This window comes from Pelodiscus sinensis, chromosome 18 (genome assembly GCF_049634645.1).
Source record: "Pelodiscus sinensis isolate JC-2024 chromosome 18, ASM4963464v1, whole genome shotgun sequence".
Taxonomy (NCBI): Eukaryota; Metazoa; Chordata; order Testudines; family Trionychidae; genus Pelodiscus; species Pelodiscus sinensis.
Window position 1 is genome coordinate 1593972 of NC_134728.1, and position 12665 is coordinate 1606636.

At 45.0% G+C, this 12665-nt stretch overlaps 1 protein-coding gene across 5 annotated transcripts in view; it reads right to left on the reverse strand.

Annotated features, from left to right (window-relative positions):
* The window catches only part of TTLL9 (tubulin tyrosine ligase like 9), a 28100-nt gene that overhangs the window by 7113 nt on the left and 8322 nt on the right, over positions 1-12665 (reverse strand). For all 5 annotated transcript variants that reach the window (XM_075900851.1, XM_075900850.1, XM_075900852.1 and 2 more), the window contains 4 exons: positions 2725-2793; positions 1805-1895; positions 683-723; positions 505-592 (listed from right to left, as the gene is read on the reverse strand). In XM_075900851.1, the coding sequence (XP_075756966.1) occupies positions 505-592; positions 683-723; positions 1805-1895; positions 2725-2793 (289 nt within the window). The remainder of the gene's footprint in view (positions 1-504; positions 593-682; positions 724-1804; positions 1896-2724; positions 2794-12665) is intronic.

Below are 12665 nucleotides of genomic sequence, written 5' to 3' on the forward strand. Positions count from 1 at the left end.
AGTGGTGGATTCTCTCTCCCGGTGTCAAGACTGGATGCGCCTCTCAAAGAATATGCTTAACTGTAGCCATATTCAAATTATGTTTTTGTTAAACACAAGTTATTGGGCTGAGGTAACTGGCTGAAACTTAATGGACGGTGGGAGGCCAGACTAGATGACTCTTCTGGCTTTAAACACCAAGAATCCATGAAAAAAGCAGGCAGCAATAAGTGCACCTGGACTGATCACTCAGGTTTGGTCCTAGCTGGCTGATGTTTCTGGAGATTCACTGATATCAGAATTCCAATGACAGATGATGCGAGCAAAACAAGGCAACAGCAGAACAGCCAGTGAGAAACTAGAGCAGAGGGTGAGAATTCTGTAAGTATCCAGGAGTCAAGAGATAAGGGTTCTTGTTCTTCTAGATCCCTTCTTTTCCCCTCCATCTCCTTCCCCCGAAATACTAAAATGATACATTCCATTCCTTTGCAGCTGCCCTGTAACACACAAGGACAGGCAGGATACAATGATCATCTATGCTACTCAGCGTGAAGCGTGTGTTGGAAAAGCGAGCAAAGCCATCCCGGTATAGCCAGGCCTTCAGGGGAATGTACTGAGAGAAAAGGGAGAGAGAAACTGACGGTGAATAGCAAGAAAATCCAACCCAGTCACTACTAAAAATACAACGGATGTTGGCACTTACAGACATCACTAGAACATAAACTCTCAAGTCAAACTTTCGACCTGTGAATCAAAGAGAAATACTCAGTAACGTAACATAGCAAAGTTAGTGCTCTGCATACCAACTGTTAAAAATACCTAAGTTAGAGCTGTGCATCAAAATAACGAGATAGGACTTAAATCACACCTTTTGTTGTTTGGTGCCAATCTGTGTGTGGACGTGAATTTCAGATTAAGAGTGTCCTGCTGACACTTTAAACCACTGGGGGTATGTCTACACTGCCACCCTAGTTCGAACTAGGGTGGCTAATGTAGGCAATCGAAGTTGCAAACGAAGCCCGGGATTTAAATATCCCGGGCTTCATTTGCATCTTGCTGGGCGCCGCCATTTTTAAATCCCCCTTAGTGCGGACTCCGTGCCCGCAGCTACATGCGGCACGGAGTAGGTAGTTTGAATTAGGCTCTCTAATTCGAACTACCAGTACACCTCGTGGAATTAGAGAGCCTAATTCGAACTACCTACTCCGTGCTGCGTGTAGCCGCGGGCATGGAGTCCGCACTAAGGGGGATTTAAAAATGGCGGCGCCCGGCAAGATGCAAATGAAGCCCGGGATATTTAAATCCCGGGCTTCATTTGCAACTTCGATAGCCTACATTAGCCACCCTAGTTCGAACTAGGGTGGCAGTGTAAACATACCCTAGGATGCTCTTGATCTAAAATAAGTGGCCAAACACAGACTTGCATCAAAATAACGAAAGATCTGCGCTAAAACCCATTTAGTAATTTTGGTACCTGGCTGTAGGAAGACCAAGCTCTTAGAGAGGAACCTGCTATTATATGACAATATCTTTTAATATCTGTGGCTTGTCTTAGATCTCATTTTTGTTCATCTGATCACCTCTGTATTCTCAAAGTCTTTTTGGGTAGGACCACTAACCTACCGCATCAGCAGCGCTGACTATGAGCAGCATTCTAAGATTCACATTTAAATCCAGCTAATTTCAGGCACGAACTAACGAGAGAAAGTCTTAACCTTCACCAGAAAGAGCTATCTAGGACTCCCACCCTGTGTGACAGGAACATCAGAGGTGGAGTGTTTCCCTCCAAATGTCAGGAGGATACAGACTGAAACTAGCGCCTTACCTCCTATTAAATATGGGTTTTCAATATAGCACTGAGCTACATAATTCTCTACTTGAGTTTCATCTCTCTGATCATCTGTACGGATCCCATCCTGCAAAATAAAACAAGTTATTTCTTCTCCATGGACCAGACTGGATAAGGAGAAAATCAAATCACGAGCACTCGCATGAGTCTCCAGTCAGTCGGACTCAGTTTTAGATTTTAGATTAATGACAAAACATCCCACCTTTTGGTTTATTGGACAGTAAGGAAATCTGCTGTAATCCTGGGGTCTGGTGATAAGTGTTACATAAACAGCTATAGATGGGACCAGTGACTACCAAAAGCTTGACGATACAGTTGGAAGACCAAAGCTCTAGGTCAGTGGCCCCCAAACTTTTGAGGGTTGTGCCCCCTTCTCCTGTCCATGCCCCCCACTTCCCTTGAGCTTGGGCTGGGAGTAGTACCATGGCTGGGGTGGGGGGAGAGGTCTGTGAACAGGGGTAAAGGGCCCAAGGCTGAGGCCACAGCTGGAGGTGGGTCTGGGGTGGGGGCAGGAGTGGAGCCACAGCTGGGCTGCAGTGGGGGCTGGCACCCACATCAGTGAACAGGTGCAGCTCCACTCTGGGTCTTCTTGCCCCCAGTTTCAGCCCTGGGCCAGGAACTGAGCTGCAGTAGAAGCTGGGGCCATGCACACGTTGGGGGGGGGGGGAGAGGGAGGAAATATGGTTAGGGGCTGGAGTGAAGCAGAGCTGGGGGCAGGAAGAGACTGGTTGTACTCCCTCCCCACCCCCGTAAGGGCTGGCTGGGCCCTGCCATGCCCCCCTGGATGGTCCTCCACACCTCCTTAGAGTACTGCACCCCCACTTTGGTGACCTCTGCTCTAGTGGACCTTCCCAAAAAACCTCTGGTGGTGTGAGAAGAGAAAGTACATGTCTCACCTTCCTCCAGTCAATGACATCCTTGAGTTTTCGGAACAGAAAAATGCCCTTCCCTTGAGACCTGGCAACCTGTGGCATAAAGAAGGGATGTATTAGTCGCTTTGTTCTTGAGTTTTCTCACTCGCCTCCAGCTGGGAGCCAGTGACTCCGGAAAGGAATCTATTTCTGGGCACTGTGGCAGAAAATGCAGGTTCCTGCCCCTTTTACAGTTGGCAACAGTCACAGACAGCAGTTTGCATTCCTTTCAGGAGCACTGGCAGTCCTCTAAGCGATGATTATGGACCACCTGGTGCGCGCACCGATTCATCATTTATATCTTAAACACCCATTTGGCATTCTGGGTGCTGTACAAAAAATTAGAAACAGGAGACTCAACAGGCGTCACTGGCCAGCAGCTCCAGACTGTGATGCTGGTACAGCATTTGCTATCACTAACGTGTGATACCTTAACACCTAGAAGTCTGAGTCATGGACCTATCTGAGGGCTGACCTGTGGGAAGAGACAAAACCAGCTGCTGGACACTTAACACCATTTAAAACTTAAGAAAGAATAAGAGTGTCAACTGGAGTATTTGCCACATTCCTACTCAGGTAACAACATTTGGCTTCCCTAAGCTCTCCCTGCACTTCCTCATAGGCAATTGTGTCCTACTTCACTTCCTGTCCTGAACTGTTGCGTTGTGCTGCTTGGACCTGAGAGGTCAAGAAGCTCAGAATCAGGATCTTTTATGCTGCTGTTTGAGCGGTGGGTGAACCGGTGTATCTATGCAGGCATATTGTGAGACAATGTTTTGTAAAACACTTTGAGCTCCTGGGATGAAGGGAGCTATAATATTAATTTACAAAAGTCGGCCAAAACCCCGCACAGTTCCAGTACAGATGAATATGTCAGTGCTTTTCCATACTCTGTTTAAAAGGCAGAAGATGCAATTTACACAGAGCCATAAAAAGCAAATACTTGATGGTGTTGGTGATATAAATGTTTTATTGGGATGCCGACTGTGACGTAGTGGGGGTACCTGGCTGGTTTCTATGCTGCTGGCTCTGGGGTAACCCCCACTGGCTGCAGTTGGTACCACAGCCCAGCAAAACAGGATGAGTCATTATGCAAAGGGTGTCTCAACCTGTCTGACCAGCCATCCCCCATGGAGAGGAACAAAGGAAGGTGGATGTTACCCTGGCTGGGGGGCAGGGCTGGAGGAGAGTGAGTTAGTTTTCTGTCTGGGAGCATGGAGGAAGCAGCCTCAGCAAAGGCTGGGGGGTTTAGAAGCCGAGACCCCTGCCCCATATCAAGGGGGGCTGAGGCATCCTAGGCCTGCCCTGTAACCTGATGACATCTGTGCTGTGCTGTATACTGGGGAAGCAATAAACCACCTCTATTCTACTGGCTGGTGGAGTCTGTTCGTGCCATTTCGGGGGTGCAGGAGACGGGGGACCCTCAACGCGCCGTCACACTGACATTACACATGAGTGGGGTGCCATGAGTTTTCAGATTTTGTAAGAAGTTTTTATGGGGACTATTTTTCACCTCCGTCTGTGAGCAAAGCCACGTTGCCTTAATTACTAACTACCAGCCTTGGAGTGAATGTAAAATTCAATTAAAAAAAGTTCCCAAAATTCAGCTATTTTCTGTAAATTCAGGGTGACATGATGTTAGGAAGACAGGCCAAGGATAGAAACAAGCTTTACCCCAGGAAATTCTGGAATCCCAGCTCTCCAGTGTGATAAAAACAAGTGTTTCTAGCTTCAAACTACCAGGACAGTAGATCATTCCTCTGGCTACGCCTACACTGCCGGTTTTGCCAGCAGTGAGTATGCAAATGAGGCACAGATTCACATATTTCCATGCCTCATTTGCATAATTTATGCAAGGCGTTTTTGCAGGGGAAAAAAGTAGCATGGACGTTTTCTTTTTGTGCAAAAACCCCTTTTCCTGCCAGTTCCTTATCCCCCCAAAAAAGAGGTTTACTGATCTGGCGGGAAAAGGGGTTTTTGCTCAAAAAGAAAACATCCACACCACTTCCCCCCCCCCCCCCCCCGCAAAAATGCCTTGCGTACATTATGCAAATGAGGTGTGGCAATATGCTAATCTGTGCCTCATTTGCATACTCACTGCTGGCAAAACCGGCAGTGTAGGCGTAGCCAGAGGGATGATCTACTGTCCTGGTAGTTTGAAGCTAGAAACACTTGTTTTTATCACACTGGAGAGCTGGGATTCCAAAACCAGCAGTGTAGCTGTAGCCTCTAAGTTTAGGCTCCATTTTCCCTACTGTACATTTCTGGGAAAAGAAGTAAAACGGCAGAGACTTCCCTGCTCTTTTCTTTTATCAGAGTAGCTCAGATGTTAGACGTAAGCCAAGTGGAGATAGCTTAGTAGGCAGAATGCAGGTAAGGCTGTTCCAAGGGACCAAATACAAGAAGTAAATCACATGGTTACGGAAATAAAGTAATACAACACGTGTTTCTGATTTAAGCTCTGTTTGGAGTCTGGTTGTGTTACAGTAGCAACGAGAATGTGGTTAAAGCAACAGTCGAGAGAGATGCTAGAGAGCTACGAAAAGCAGCACGAGAGCAGTATGAGCTTAAAGACCACCAAGTTTGCCTTGCACAGTAAAAGTGGCCAGACACTGGTGAAGCATCTGAGGATGGAAATCCCATGGATTGTCCACTAAGAAAGATCTGTCCCTGGCCTCACATGAGTTCAGCTCTGGGACCAGAGTTGTGTATATCCCTCTAAACACAATCACAACACATGCAGTGGCTGCGATTGCAAAATCTAGGGCCTTTCAGGAGCACAGAGTAACATGAGAAGCAACATGAAGTTTATTTTTACCTGCAAGTGTTGAGGTCAACCACAAACTACTTCATTCCAGTTGCTGGTATAATTTGTGACGACCATCTTTTAATATGTTCTCATTTATTGTATTCTGGTTGTTTCCAGTGATAATTGAGGATGTGGGCACAAAATGTAAGCTTAATAGAATGTTTCTTGTTGCTGATTAACCCAAATTAACATCTGTAGACTGGGATAATCACTAGCTGTTATCCTCCTGGCTGTAATTAAATTGTTAGTTTGCATAATTGCCTCCCATTCACTACTCATAGTTTGTCGCTGCAGATCAGGCCTATCTCGTCCCCTCCTGCCAGACCTGCAGAGCAAAATGACTGCCCCAAGAACCAAAGAATGGCCATACTGTGCCAGACCTCGTCCAGGTTTCAGAGAGGTAGCTGTGTTAGTCTGTTTCAGCAAAACCAACAAGGACTCTGGTGACACCTTAAAGACTAACAAAATTAGGGCATTAGGGCGTAAGCTTTCATGAGATACAAGTCCCTTCCTCAGATGCCTGAAGTGAAAGAAAGGCAGGGATACAGAGAGGGGAGTGTAACCCTAGTGCTAATTAAACCAGGGTGTATGTGGCTCACCTCCAACAGTAAGGAGAAGGGGAGAGGACCTGAAGGGGAAATGTGGGAGCCATTCCTCCAATTTGCATATGAATTCCAGCTCAGTAGTACCCCTTGCAGTCTGTTTTTGAAGTTTTTTTCCCTAAGAATGGTAACTGTGTCAGACCTAACCCACTACCCTGTCTTCCAACAGTGGCCGGTGCCAGATGCTTTAGAGAATGATCAAAACCTGGCAATTTATTGAGTGACCCATCTCCTGTCTTCCAGTCCCAGCTTCTGGCAATCAGAGGTATCATGGGACTGCATTCCTGACCATCTCAACTAATACCCATTTATGGACTTATCCTCTATTAACGTATGTAATTATTTTTAACCCAGTTATAATTTGGGCCTTCACAATATCCCCTAGCAACAAGTTCCACAGGTTGACTGTATGTTATGTGAATTAGTCCTACTTGATGTTTGTTTTAAGCCTGCTGCCTATTAATTTCATTCAATGACTCCGGATCCTGGTGTTATGTGAAGGGGGAACTAATACTTCCTTAGTCACTCTCCCTACTTCATGATTTGACAGACCTCTCTCAGACCTGAACCCCCTTAGTTGTCTATTTTCTAAGTTGAACAGTATTTTTAATCTCTCTTTGTATGTGCTATAGCCCTCATATTTTTTGGTCCTTCTCTGTACTTTTTCCAAATTCCAATACACCTTTTTGGAGAAGAGGAGACCAGATCTGCATGCAGTACTCAAGGAATAGGCGTACCATAGATTTATATTGTGGCGTTCTGACATTTTCTTGTTTAGCCCTTTCCTAACGGTTCCTAACACTTTATAGCTTTTTTGGCCATGACACATTGAGCAAATGTTCCCAGAGAACTAGCCACAATGGTGCCAAGATCTCTTTCTTGAGTGGTAACAGCTAATTTAGATGGCATCATTTTACATGTATAGTTGGGATGTTTTCCAGCATGCATTACTTTGTTTTAATCAACACTGAATTTCAGCTGCCATTTTTGTTGCTCAGTCATAGAATCACAGAAATGTAGCATTGGAAGGGACCCTGACAGGTCATCTACTTCTGTCCCCTGCACTGAGGCAAGACTAGGGTTGTAAGAGACTAGTCGATTAGTTGATAAGCTTAAACTTATCGGGTAGTCACGGTGACTACTTGCATTCACACACACACCCCTCCTCTATATCAGAGGCAGAGGGGAGGGGGGAGGGAGGAGCAGGAGCTTAAAAGCCAGTTCCTCCCAGCACTGTCTCTGCTCTCCCCCCACCACTGCCTCTATCAGAGGCAGCAGGGAGAGGGGAGCAGGGGAGGCAGCTCCGGTAGCAGCCCCTGTCCAGGGGGATCCCAACTACCTGCTGGGATCACCTGTGGCCAAGGGCTGCTGCCTGCAAAGCAGCCCCTGCCTGTGGGGTCCCAGCAGGGAGCTGGGACTCCCCTCCAGACAGGGGCTGCTACAGGCTAGGCAGACAGCCCCGCTCAGTCCTGGCTTGTACCGGGACTAAACTTCGCTGCGGCTCTGCAATTTAAACTAACTTTAGGAGCCAGGTGGGCAGGCAACCTAGCTTAGTCCCTGCTCACGCTGGGTCAGGGACCAAACCTCACTGTGGTTCTGCAATTTAAAATGCGGTAGGAGCCGTGTGTGTGTGTGTGTGTGTGCGTGTGCGTGTGCGTGTGCGCGTGTGGAGAAGGCTACCCAACTCCTACTGCCTTTTAAATTGCAGAATCACAGTGGCATTAGGTCCCGGTGCAAGGCGGGACTGAGTGGGGCTGCTTCCCCTATCAAGTAGTCAATAAAAATTCTATCGACTACTTGATTGCTAAAATAACCTCAATTTAACTTCCCTAAGCACAACTAAGTATTATCTAGACCAGAGCTACTCAACAGGCAGCCCCCAGCCTGTTTAAGAGAGGACTTTCCCTCTGATCATCACCTACAGCCCCCAACTTAAACCCCTCCAGCGCGATAGCAACACTCTACAACCTAGCCTGGAAAATGCCCCTCTCTCTCAGAGGCCTTGGGGGACAGGGCAATCCTCACCTACAGACAACTCCCTAACCTCAAACAAATTCTTTCCAGCAACCACACAACACCCCCTCATCATACTCACCCAGGAACCCACCCCTGCAATCAACCCCAATGCCAACTCTGTCCGCACATCTACACAGGTGATTTCATCACAGGACTTAACCACATAAACCACCACATCAGAGGCTCATACAACTCATCCACCAATGTGATCAATGCCAGCAATGTAACTCTGCCATGTATATTGGCCAAACTGGACAGTCTCTATGAGAAAGAATTAATGGACACAACTCAGATATCTGAAAAGGCAACACACAGAAACCTGTTGGGGAACATTTTAACTTGCCTGGGCACTTAGTAATGGATCTAAGCGTCACCGTATTATTTCAAAAGCCGGCTCCACAGGGAAGCTACACAACTTAATTTTATTTACAAGTTTGATACCTACAAGAGAAGTCTAAACAAAGTTATTGGCTGGATGGCCTGCTACATTCCACATCCTAATGACATAAAAAAAACTAACAAAAGGGCACTAAGTATTTTTATCTGCCTCATTTAGCATGGACACGAATTGACAATTTATTTCCCTTTTTTTCCTTATTTTTCCTCCTCTACCCCCGCATCCCCCTCTCAGTGCTATTTATTTGAAAATTGGACCGACCCCTTAAACTCCATTTATCTGAAGAGGTGAGTTGTGCCCACGAAAGCTCATGATACCATCTACATTTTTTGTTAGTCTCTAAGATGTTGCAGAAATATTTGTTGTTTTTCAAGTTTCTCCTCTGATCCCACGAGAGTCTGCCTTGAGAGGCTTTGGTGAGGGACTTTGCCAAAGGCTTTCTGAAAGTCCAAGTACACTATATCAACTGTATCACTCAGCCATGTTCCTTGACATCCTCAAATAATTTTAATAGATTAGTGAGGTCTAATTTTCCTTAACAAAAGTCGTATTGATTCTTCTCCAATATATCATATTCATCTGTGTGTCTGACAACTGTTCTTTACTACAGTTTTAATCAGTTTGTCTAATACTTGAAGTTAGGCTTACTGGCCTCTAGTTGCCAGGTTTGCTGCTGGAGCTATTTTAAAAACTGGCATAACAGATGCATCTTGGAGGTGAATGTATGGCTGTGAAGATGGTGTCTCTGGGCGGGCTTTGGTTTCCTTGACATTGTAATGCTGTTCTAGGAAGAAGGACTGCTAAGCAGAGATGAGGTGCACCTATCTAGAAAGGGGAAGAGAGTATTTGGATACAGTCTGGCTAACCTGAAGAGGGCTTTCAAATAGGTTTGAGGGGGGCAGGTGACCAAAGCCCACAGGTAAGTGAGAAACATGGAGACCTGGGAGATGGGTCAGAAATTGGGAAGAGAGCATGGGCTGTAATCGCAGGGATAAAGAAGAGAAAGGCAGAACTGAGGGGCAAAACTAAATCAGTATCTTAGGGTACGTCTAGACTACATGCCTCTGTCGCCAGAGGCATGTAGATTAGGCTACCCGACAGAGTAAAATGAAGCGGCGATTTAAATAATCGCCGCTTCATTTAAATTTACATGGCTGCCGCGCTGAGCCGACAAACAGCTGATCAGCTGTTTATCGGCTCAGCGCGATAGTCTGGACGCACGGGTGTCGACATCAAAGGTATTTGTTGACCACCCAAGTATGCCTCCTGAGATGAGGTATACCTGGGTGGTCAACAAATACTTTTGATGTCGACACCTGCGCGTCCAGACTATCGCGCTGAGCCGACAAACAGCTGATCAGCTGTTTGTCAGCTCAGCGCAGCAGCCATGTAAATTTAAATGAAGCGGCGATTATTTAAATCGCTGCTTCATTTTCCTATGTCTGGTAGCCTAATCTACATGCCTCTGGTGACAGAGGCATGTAGTCTAGATGTACCCTTAGTTGTCTGTATACAAAATAGGGCTGCCAATTGATCTGCATTAATGCCTGCGATTAACGCAGGGCAGGATTAATACGTTAATTTTTTTAATGCATTAATCGCAGGCATTAATGCTGTGTTGCCCCTTTGAAGCACCGGTTCGGCGCTTCAAAAGAGCAGCACATTAGGAGCTGGGGAATCTTAGGGGTCTGTTTTGGGACCAGTTCTGTTTAAGATCCTTATCAATGATTTAGATAATAGCATAGAAAATACGCTTATAAAGTATTTGATAGCAAGCTGAGAGGAGCTGCAAGTGCTTTGGAGGCTAGGGTCATAATTCAAAATGATCTGGACAAACTGGAGAAACGGTCTGAGGTACACAGGATGAAGTTCAATAAGGACAAATGCAAAGTACATGACTTACGAAGGATCAGTCAGTTTCACACATACAAAATAAGGATTTGAGGAAGGAGTACTGCAGACAGCGATCTGGTCATAGTGGACCACAAAGCTAAATATGAGTCAAGAGTGTGACACTATTGCAAAAAAAGGAAACATCCTTCTTGGATGCATTAAAGGGAGTGATGTAAGCAAGATACAAGAAGTAATTCTTCTGCTCTACTCTGTGCCATTTATGCCTCAACTGAGTATTGTGTCCAATTCTGGGCACCACATTTCAGGAAAGATGTGGAGAAATTGGAGGAGGTCCAGAGAAGAACAACAAATAATTAAAGATCTAGAAAACATGAGCTACGAGGGTAGACTGAAAGAGCTGGGTTTGTTTAGTTTGGAAAAGAGAAGACTGAGAAGGGGACATGATAGCAGCTTTCAAGTACCTAAAAGGTATTACAAGGAGGAAGGGAAAAATTGTCCCTCTGATGATAGGACAAGAAGCAATGGGCTTAAATTGCAGCAAGGAGGTTTAGGTTGGACATTAGGAAAAACTTCCTGTAGGGTGGTTAAGCACTGGAATAAATTGCCTAGAGGGGTACTAGAATCTCCATCACTGGAGATATTTAAGAGCAGATGAGATAGGCATCTATCAGGGATGATCTAAATGGTTCTTGATTCTTCTGGGAGTGCAGGGGATGGGAGTCAACCTCTTGAGGTCCCTGCCAGTTCTAGCATTCGATGATTCAATGATTAGCTAACCACCAGTCTGGTACAGAGCAGTGTTTCTCAACCTTCTTTTATAAAGTGCCCCCTTTAAAAAAAAAAAATTATAAGCACCCCCCCATATCTACAGTTTTCAGACACACAAAATTTTTTTCTACCACTGCAACACATTTGTTTAAACAACTTAATCGTAGCCGGGCAGGTGATGACATTTTTGGGTGTAAAAAGTACAAAAGTAATAAAGCACTGTAAAACTCAAACAAAAAATCAGTTTTCTTCAAATTTCAGTTGTGTTAATGTACCCCTCAGACTTCTCTCCAGTACTCCTAAGGGTTCTTGTACCACTGGTTGAGAAACAGTGGTATAGAGAATGATTTAAGCAGTAAGTTAAGTACTACAATTAGTAGTTTGGCAATTACATACTCTAGTTCCTTCAGGACTCTTGGGTGAATACCATGCGGTCCTGGTGACTTACTGCTGTTTAATTTGTCAGTTTATTTCAAAATCTCCTCTATTGATGTGTCCACCTAGGACAGTTTAGGTGACAGATTTGCCACCTAAAAAACATGACTCAAATGTGGGAATCTCATCTCTGCTGTAGTGAAGACCAATGCAAAGGATTAATTTAGCTTCTCTGCACAGGCCTTGATGTCCTAAGTGCTCCTTTAGCATCTCGATTGTCCAGAGGCTCCTCTGATATTTTGGTAAGCTTCCTGCTTCTGAGGTACTTAAACAAAAGTTTGCTGTTAGTTTGTGTGTCTTCTGCTAGTTGCTCTTCCAATTCGTTTTTGGACTGGCTCATTAGACTTTTACACTTGTCCAAGTTTATGCTCCTTTTTTCTCCACAATAGGATTTGGCTTCCAGTTTTTAAAAGATGTCTTTTTGTCTCTAACCACCTCTTTTCCTGTTCACTAGCCCCAGTGGTGTTTTTGTTCCTCTGGTTTTTGGTTTGTTTTTTTTAATTTGGGGGGGATGCATGTAGTTTGAGCCTCCATTATTGTGTCATTACAAAGTTTCTGTGCAGCTTGCAGACATTTCACTCTTCTCACTGTTCCTTTTAATTTCTGCTTAACTAGCCTTCTTGGTTGTGTGGAGTTCTCCTTTTTGAAGTTAAATGCGACTGTGGTATTAGGACTAAATCAAGAATTGTCTCCTCCCTTATGGGTTCCAGGACTAGCTGCTCCAAGTAGTCGTCATTAATGGCATCTAGGAACTTTATTTCTGCATCCCAGCCTGAGGTGATATGTTCCCAGTCAACATGGGGAGAGCTAAAATTTCCCATTATTATTAGGCTTTCTATTTTTGTAGCCTCTCTATTCTACTTGATCATGTTACAGCCATTGTTGTCAAGTTAGGTAGTCAGCAGCATATTCTTATGCTATATTCTTACTAGTCAAGCATGGAATTTCTATCCATAGAGATACCGTTTGATTCATTTAAGGTTTTTACTGCATTTGCCTTTATGCTTTCTTTTGTATACAATGCCACTCCCCCACCAGCACAACT